At 38.1% G+C, this 9,839-nt stretch overlaps 1 protein-coding gene across 1 annotated transcript; it reads left to right on the top strand.

Annotated features, from left to right (window-relative positions):
- The first annotated feature begins 500 nt into the window (after positions 1-500).
- LOC126494477 (olfactory receptor 7D4-like) lies at positions 501-1,454 on the top strand. The gene has a single exon (XM_050131843.1). It carries the CDS (start codon positions 519-521, stop codon positions 1,452-1,454), a length of 936 nt encoding a protein of 311 aa, XP_049987800.1. The 5' UTR covers positions 501-518.
- Positions 1,455-9,839: the final 8,385 nt, after the last annotated feature.

A 9,839-nucleotide genomic window follows, 5' to 3' on the forward strand; every position in this document is an offset into this window, starting at 1 on the left:
AATAATAGCAATGACATATCATTTGTTGATATTCTTATTGTAGATAGTCATTTTAAAATCTGAAATAAATCTAATAGGACTAATATTTATAAAGGGAATAATATTTGCTCATTATTAAAATACAAATAATTATAAATTTAGAAAATAAATATTGATTGGGTTAAAATGCATATGTTATTTATTACAGGACTTTAGAAACAAGGAAATTCTACGGTCATTCTGGAACAAATGTCTTGTGACCATTCTACAGTTAATACATATTGATAAGCCAAGAGGGAGTTTAAATAATTGAGTGGTTTTATAATGACAGTTTTCTGATAAACTAAAATTTTTGAAGCCTTATAAACATTTAAAGTGAAATGAGATTGTTATTCACTAAGGACATCATGGTGATGGGAAGGATGCTGAAGGCTTAAGAACAACCATCCAAAGATGAGAGTGTAAAGTCATGTGGGACTGATGGCAATATGGATGATTTCTGAACATTTGCCTGTTTGTCAAAGAGAAAACCCTCAGGAATGGGAAAAGAAAACCACACAGATGTATTACAGTTCCTCCTACTGGGCCTCTCAGGTGATCCCAAATTGCAGCCTATTCTCTTTGGCATCTTTTTGTTGATGTATCTAGTCACAGTGCTTGGGAACCTGCTCATCATTCTGGCTGTCAGCTCTGACTCCCACCTCCACACTCCCATGTACTTCTTCCTTACCAACCTATCCTTTGTTGACATCTGTTTTACCTCTACCACTATCCCAAAGATGCTGGTGAGCATCCAAACAAAGAACAGAAATATCACCTACATACAGTGCCTCACTCAAGTATATTTTTTTATGGTTTTTGCAGGAATGGATAATTTCCTACTGACTGTAATGGCCTTTGACCGATTTGTGGCCATCTGTCACCCCTTAAACTACACGGTCATCATGAACCCTCACTTCTGTGGCTTCCTTGTTCTGATGTGCTGGATCATCATTTTACCAGTGTCCATGCTTCATAGCCTACTAATGAAGCAACTGACCTTCTCCATGGGTACAGAAATCCCACATTTCTTCTGTGAATTAGCTCAGGTTCTCAGGGTAGCAAACTCTGATACTCTCATCAATAATATCTTGTTGTATATAGGTACTGCCTTATTCTGCGTGTTTCCTGTCACTGGCATCATCTTTTCTTATTCTCATATTGTCTCTGCCTTATTGAAGATGTCTTCTGCAATAAGCAAGTCTAAAGCCTTTTCAACGTGTGGGTCTCACCTCTGTGTGGTCTGCTTATTTTATGGAACAGCACTTGGGGTTTACCTCAGTTCTGCTGGGACCCATTCTTCTCAAGGAAGCATTGTAGCCTCAGTAATGTACACTGTGGTCACCCCCATGCTCAACCCCTTCATCTACAGTCTGAGGAACAAAGATGTGATGGGGGCTCTGGTAAGACTCCTTAGAGCAGGTTCTTGTCCCTAACGAAGCAATGACCAAATAAATATGTATGCATTGTAGGTTCTGAGATAAATGTTGTTGATTTTAACATCCTATTTATATGCTAAAAATGCTTTTATTATTTCATGTTCACAAAGCACCATTTCTTTTTTGATTCATGTGTGTTTCCCTCGGTTGCTTCCATACTCATTCACCTTTTTTAGAAAGTCTTCAATATTTTTAACTTGGTTAAAGGTAGTACAGTTTTTTGTCTGTTTCATTTTGTTTTTGTTTTAAAAATTCTCATTGATTTTAAATTGAGAGCTTGTAGAATTGCTCAAAAACATGAGTTCAATATGTAGGACCTACATAAATGAATAGTTCAGACTACCCCAAATTATTCTGTGATCTGCACACTTTTGCCATCACACATACATGCACACCCACACTGGAGGAAGGAAGGGAAGAATGCAATAAAAATTAATTTGGAATTCACTATAGTATCATGTTTATATCTTTGAAAATATTTATAATTTTGAATTCTTTGAATTTCACCTAAGTTGTTCTCATTGGAAATCATTATTATGTAATTGCTAATTTTCAGAGGTGATATGCTTATCTTGAAATTTTATTTTCTGTATTTTTATATCAGAACTTATTTCCATTTTTTATGGCTTTTGGTATGAGTTTTTTAATTCATATGCATTGAGTGAGTGTTTGGTTCTCTACTTGATGTTATTCCAACTGATCTGATCAGCTTAATAATACTTGAAGTTCAGTCTCAATAATATTCAGCACTGACTTTTGTGTGCAGTAGCTGAAGTGGTTGCAGTTTGGCTAGATAAAATATTACTTCTGATATCATTAGAAGACACTCAGAGAGGGGTAGCTTGCATGGCTGATGTGACATATTATTAGACTTGAGGAAAAGATTGCTTCCCCAGGAAGATGCTTAGATATAAGAAGTTGGGATTCAGAATTGATAGCCTCTCTCCTGAGGAAGAGACAAGCTCCTGGAAGATATAGACAAAGCAGAGGCTACGGTTCTGAACAAGATTGGCCATGTCAGAGACAAGTAGGAATTACTCACAGGTTATATTACAGTATGATTAGTGTTCTTGTGTAAGTCATAGGTCTGGGAATGGTACTCTGAGACACTAAGTGTTAGGGTTTCAGAAAGTGTACAATATAATCTGCAAACTGGGTAGCAAGTTTTACTCAGGTTCTGAGAAACTAAAGATTAGATGCCTATATTGCTGGAAATATGGCCTCTGACCAGAGAAGCACTTGTGCCCCAGTACCTGAGATGCTATAGGTGAATGCCATAAGGATCCTAAGATGTTGAGATTATAGCAAAAGATGTGGCCTCTAACCTGTGGAGGTTCTAAGGCACTGGGAAGTGGGTTCCATGTAGGTCCTCAGATGCAGAGAATTGGGATGTTGATGATGAGGACATGTTAATGTTTATATATATATATATACATATATAATTTGTATTTGTTTAATAATTTCATAAATATATACAATAAATATGAACATACAAATATTAAACATTCAATTATTTTTATTTCTATATAAGAGGTTTCAATTTTATTCTATGCAAAACACTGGTACATGAAAACTGGTTTTTATCTTACATCTTTATTGAGTTAGTTCAAACATTTTAGGCATATCATTTTTCTTTATATATTAAAAATCTGTGAGAGACACTCTGGGAAAATATAACTTCTTTCTTTGAAATTTTTCATGAACTTAATTTATCCTTTGACAATGTACTTTATTTATATAAGAACTTTGGTCATTCTCCAACTCTTTTCCTTACCTCTTTGATCATTTCTTTCTGCACTTGAAACCATTATTTCCAACATGTAATGTTCTATTTTCTGGTCCCTTTTGGGATCAAGCAGAGTTGAATTTTGGTATCTCACATGGCATAAGTAGAAAGTTATTTACTGGAACAAGGCAGCTTACAAGCAACTATATCATCAAAGAAAATGTCACACATTTGTCCCAGAATGCATTAACTGCCTGTATTCCTAAGGGAAGCATGGGGACTTCATAATATGAAATGATGACAGGCATTTTGGAAATGCCTTGCAGAGAGTGCATGAATGGAATATTCATGCACTATATTCATAAAACACTGTTTCACATTACTGCTCCAAAACTGTTTGGTGGTTTGAATTATTCTGACCCCCACAGGCTTATTTGTTTGAATAGTTGGTACCCAGTTAATAAAAGTCTTTGGGAATTATTTAGAACAGGTGTGTCACTAGGGTTTGGCTTTGGTTTCAAAAGCCTCTCATCATTCCCAGTCTCCACCCCTCACCACATACTTACTGATCGGATGTAAGTTCTCAACTTTTCATTACTTTGCTCTACCATAATAGATTCTAAACCTCTGAAACTATAAGCCCAAAAGTAAACCTTTTCCCTTAAAAGTTGCTTTGATCATAGTGTCTTATCACAGAAAAGGTAAAAAAAAACTAAGACAGAAGTTGATACCAGAGAATCAGCTATTGTTGTGATAGGCTTTAACTTGCTGTTTTTGGAGGAACATGAAAAACATTAACTATGAACTAGGAACATGATTCAATGTTGTCAGGAGGCTTAGAGGTCATTCAAGTAGGAGCTTGGAAGACAATAGTGCTGAGATCAAAATATTTCAGGGGGGATCAATATCAGCAGTTGGTCTAGAGACACATTCTTATTATATTTTGGCAAAGAATGTGGTTGCTTTGCTTCTTTGTCCAAAGAATCTATCTAATGTTAAATTGAATAGTAATAGGCTAACTTCCTTGGGGGAGGCTATTTAAATACACCATAAGATTTATTGTCATATGGTTATTTGTAACAACTCTTATGCAGGTCTCCAATGAAAAAATGACCAGCAAAGAAAAAGAAATACAAAATGTACAGTTTAGGAAGAAAACAAGCACCAGAACATTTCATCTTGGAGCCAAAGATCCTGATGAAAGAGATAAACAGAAATCTGTTGTGAAATGGAATAAATGAAGGAGGTGTCTTTAGATGAACACATAACTAAGCTTCCAAATTTTCAAAAAGAAAGGCCCAAAGAATTTTATTCTCTTAAAAGGCAACAAGAAAGGAAGACTTCTACAAATGGCCAGGATCTACCCTAAGCAGGCATTCAAAATGGATTGTCCACATGGTTCTACCTTTAGGTCATGAAGAACACATGAATGAATGGGTTATAGAATCTCCCTCCACAATCAAAGTGAGTCCTCGGAAAATGGAACATTACTCAGTGGCAAAAACAATGACAGCTTGAAATTTGCATGCAAGTGATAGAACTAGAAAAAAATCATCCTGAGTGAGGTAATCTAGATCTAGAAAGATGAGCATCATATGGACTCACTCATATGTGGATACTAGCTGTAAAACAAAGGATAATGAGCTTATAGTCCACAATCCGAGAGAAGCTAAGTAACAAGTAGAACCCTAAAAGAAACATGTATAGATCCCCCTGGGGAAAAGAAATAGACAAGATCTCCTGGGAAAATTGGGAGCATGGGGATGAGGGGAGAAGGGAGGGCGAGAAGGGAAGAGGAGGGGAGGAGAACTTGAGGGAATGGGATTGTCAAGATGAGGGAAGGACAGAGACTGAGTGTAAGGAAAGAGACATCTTGATTGAAGGAGCCATTATGGGACTATCAAGAAACCTGGAATTAGAGAAATTTCCAAGAATCCACAAGAATGACCCTAACTAGGACTTAAGCAATAGTGGAGACAGTGCCTGAACTGGCTTTTCCCTGTAGTCAGATTGAGACTATCTTAAATATCAGAGAACCTTCATCCAGCAACTGATAAAGCAGAAGAAAGGATCCACAGTGGAGTCCTGAGCTGAGATCCAAAGTCCATGCAAAGAATGGGAATAGTGAGAATACAAGAAAAGAGGTAAAGACCATGATGGGAATCCCTACTGAAACAGCTTACTTAAGCTAATGTGAGCACACTGACTCCAACAAAACAGTGAAGGAACAAGCATACATCCAAACTAGGCCCTTTGAATATGGGTGACAGTTATATGACTAGGGCAGACTGTGGGGCCACTGGCAGTGAGACCAAGATTTATGCCTACTGCTTGTACTTAATTTTTGGAACTCATTATCTTTGGAGGGATACCTTGCTCAGCACAGATATAGTGGGAACGGCCTTGACTCTATCTCAAAGCTATGTGTTAAACTTTGTTGACTCCCCATGGTAAGTCTTACCCTCTCTGAAGAGTAGATTTGGGTGGGATAGATGGAGAAGGTGGAGAGAGCAGGAGGACGGGAGGGAGTAGCAACTGAGATTGATATGTAAAATGAGAAAAAATAGTTTTTTAAAGTTAGTTAATTAATTTAAAAAAGAGAGTTGTCAAAGTCGGGCACTAAATGGAAGTCACTCTGTGAGCCTACAAGATTATATAGTAAATGTATAGGTGACAGACCAATAGACAAAACCAAGGGAAGTATATACTTACATATCCACATGGGATAACCCATTCTTCAGAGCTAAAGGAACACTTGGCTTTTGGAAAATCACTCTCATATCTATCTATACAAACTTTGTGAGGCCATGAGTCTCCTTTCACAATGGGATTCAGTCCCAAAACATCTCAGCAGGGTCACTTATCCTGCATAGGTAACAGAATGATCTCTCTATTTCCCCAAACCATGAGGCCGTAGAGCAATAACATTCATTCTTTGTTCTAATAGTCAAATTTACATAGAGTCAATCCCGCAAAATTACTTGCTAAAACACCCCATAGAAATTTCTAAAGAAAATAGGCACTGAACAGGAAGGTAGCATGCCCTGCCCAGACAGACAGGTCTGGGTGTGGGTGAACTCCAGGCCCTGCCACAGTGAAACTTTCTGGACCCTGGGAGGTTTAATGGACTTAAACCTCTCAGAGTGAATGATTGGGAAGAGACTCTCCAACCAAATGGACCTAAGAAGCAAACTGGTGTGGCTATTTTAATATCTAACAAAATAGACTTCAGCTAAAATTGATCAAAGAAGATAGAGAAGGATGCTTAAAAGATATCCCACACTAGCTCAGAATTGAGAAATAGACAGCTATTTATTTAAAGGTAGACTCACAAATCAGAATCCTCTGCTGAAAAGGAGATCAGAAAGCAAATCCCACAACCGGAAAAGATCCTGACTCATACTCTACATTGGCATAAACAGTATAAGAGGAGCACGGCCTAGTGAGCAGGTAACCACTGGCTGTAAGACTTCCTGCAGCAACTCCCCCTTTTGTTTAAGTAAGAGATTTCTAAGCCCAATACAAAATAATATATAATAAAAACAAATATATTCAAACATTATCTTATCCTAATGAGTTTAAGTCTTGTATAATAAATAATTTGCCCAAGTCATGAGAGGAAAGCAACTAAAACTATCTAGTCTTCAACCCCATTGAAGATCTGAGAAGGGAAATAATATTACTTGAGTAAGAAGTGCAAACAAGCAACTTTCAAAATGTGCAAAAAATGACAGAAACAAATGGCTACCTGGGCAATCACCCAAAGTCTCATTTGCAACATTGAAGCAACCAACTTTTGATAAGGTCTAGAGTAACTGACAGACCATTTTCAGAGGCAGGAAAATTTTCAAAACCCTCTTAGCCTGTCTTGGCAAGATTTGACAGTCCTGCTTATCTGTTTCTGGATACCATGTGCTTTGTCAGTGGTTGAGACATGGGCAGTTCCTTGCCCAAAGGCCAGGATTGCCAAGAAGAAAACACGCTCCAAGTGGAGTGTCTTCAGTGGTTAACATTCTCTTGGGAATAGAATGGTGCTGCCAGGAGCAATTGTGTCTCAGTTCAACAGAACACTAAATTATTTAGATTCCATATTCTGCATCTTTTTGAAGTGGTTGAAGATTATCTATCTATTCAGAATATAATTTTTATGCATCTAAAGAACCTGATAGTCTAACTATAAGTATGAAAAACATAGATAACTACTGATATATATTTCTTAATACTTAATATATAACTTAAAGAATGAGACTTCCTATTAGAATATTATACAATAAGCAGCTGTGCAACAAGTGAAGACAATGACCTCAAAATGTAAACAATGTATAAGTATCTTGATCAGAGGTAGAAATGTATATTGAAATATGATAATTATAACAATATATAAAAAGTTTTAAGCAGTGGTAGAAACATGAATACATACAATATTCAATATAATTTAACTTTGTATTAATATACAAGAATCTATACCAATATAATTGCCTATAAATTATAACTCACAAGTAGTCACTCTATTACTCACTCTTATTATTAGTTTGAGTAAGCTCATGCTAATATATTATCCCATCCAATATTTCCCATTTTTTCCCAAAGAGATCCCTGAGCCTATAAAATTACCCCACAACCACCAACCCTATACCAATTATAATCAATCCCTAAATGATGTCCCTAACCCTGAAGATAAACTTTGTTGGGAGAAGGCACATCATGGTCTAGAATTACTTCCAGCTGTCATGGGGACATTGTTCTTTCTATGGGATCCTGTGAAAGTAAAATGATGGTTAAGTTCCAAGTTTACTGTCTGATATAATTGCAAATAGTCTCTGAGTATTTGGTTGGTTTTTCTGAAGTTCCTATTTGAAGTTCTGGCTGGAACATTGTAAAAAAAAAAAAGTGCACCATTTCAGCTAACCAAGTTGGAACCACCTTGAGCAGCTGGTACCCAAAAACAGGTCTTATAGAAGCGCTATCAGCATCATGATCAACCAGGTGGAGTTGTTGTTGAGGGGCCCCAACTTCTTCCTGGAAACTTCAAAGATTACTGGCTGTACCAATATATTCCTGAGAAATGTTGAGCACTGAAGACACTCCACTTGGAGCTTGTTTTCTTCTTGGCAAACCTGGCCTTTGGGCAAGGAACTGCCCATGCCTCAACCACTGATAAGGTACATAGTATCAGAAAATAGATAAGCGGGACACAAAGGAAATATTGTCAAATATTGCCAAGATAGGGTAAGAGGGTTGTTGCGGGAGCTCCTTCCTCTCCTTCAGCCAATAGCTGCTGAGATACCAGCCCATTGGGGCATGGTATCTCTCTCTCTCTCTCTCTCTCTCTCTCTCTCTCTCTCTCTCTCTCTCTCTCTCTCTCTCTCACTTTAAAAAAGCGACCCCAGACAGAGACCCAAATTGGAGCACCAGACTGAGCTCTTAAGATCCAAATGAGGAGCAGCGGGAGGGAGAACATGAACAAGGAAGTCAGGACCACGAGGGGTGCACCCATCCACAGTGACAGTGGAACTGATTTATTGGGAGCTCGCCCCCAAGGCCAGAGGGACTGGGACTGAATAAGCATGGACTGAAACCGGACTTTCTGAACATGGCGGACAATGAGGACTGATGAGAAGCCAAGGACAATGGCACTAGGTTTCGATCCTAATACATGAACTGGCTTTATGGGAGCCTAGCCTGTTTGGATGCTCACATTCCTGGACCTGGGTAGAAGTGGGAAGACCTTGGACTTCCCGCAGGGCAGGGAATCTGGACTGCTCTTCATTGTTGAGAGGGAGGGGGAATGGAGTGGGGAGGGGGAGAGTGGGGAGGGAAGTGGGGGGAGGAGCGATGTGTGGGAGGAGGGGGAGGGAAATGGGAAACCGGGAGGAGGTGGAATTTTTTTTCAACAACTAAAAAATATAAATGAAAAATAGACAAAACAAAAACAAAAAAAAAAGCGACCCCTGGCCTCAATTCTCTCTCTCTGGCTTCCAGCTCTGCTTCTGGTGACTAGGCTCCCTTCCTGATTACACAGAGGGCTGTTGTCTGGGACAGTGATCTGTACGTTTTTCCCCCTTAAATAAATAACCATTCTATTAATTATAATTCCAAACTGGTGTGGGATTGTTTATGACTTATGCTTTCAGAGGGTTTTGAAAATTTTCCTGCCTCTGAAAATGGTCTGTCAGTTACTCTAGGCCTTAGTCAAATTTGGTTGCTGCAATGTTGCAAATAAGACTTTGGGTGATTTCCCAGGCAGCCAGCTGTACATCATTTTTGCACACTTTGGAAGTTGCTTGATTGCACTTTCTGCTTACTCAAGTAATATTATTTCCCTTCTTGGCTCTTCCATGGGGTTGAAGACTAGACAGTTGTACTTAGTTTCCTCTCCTGACTTGACCAAGTTATTTATTATACAAGACTTACACTCATAAGGATAGGATAATTATTGAACATATTTGTTCTTATTGTATATAATTTTGTATTAGACTTAGAATTCTCTTATTTAAACAAAAGGGGGAGATGCTGTTTGAAATCCTACAGCCAATAGCCTTTAAGTTACCCACTCACTTGGGCTTGGCCTCTTCTACTATTTATGCTGATGAAAAGTGCATCCAGCCTTTTTTCCTGCTACAGGAATTGTTTTCTGTTCTCCATTCCAGCAGAGG

This window comes from Alexandromys fortis, unplaced genomic scaffold (genome assembly GCF_014885135.2).
Source record: "Alexandromys fortis isolate MF-2015 unplaced genomic scaffold, M_Fortis_MF-2015_v1.1 scaffold_350, whole genome shotgun sequence".
Classification (NCBI taxonomy): domain Eukaryota; kingdom Metazoa; phylum Chordata; class Mammalia; order Rodentia; family Cricetidae; genus Alexandromys; species Alexandromys fortis.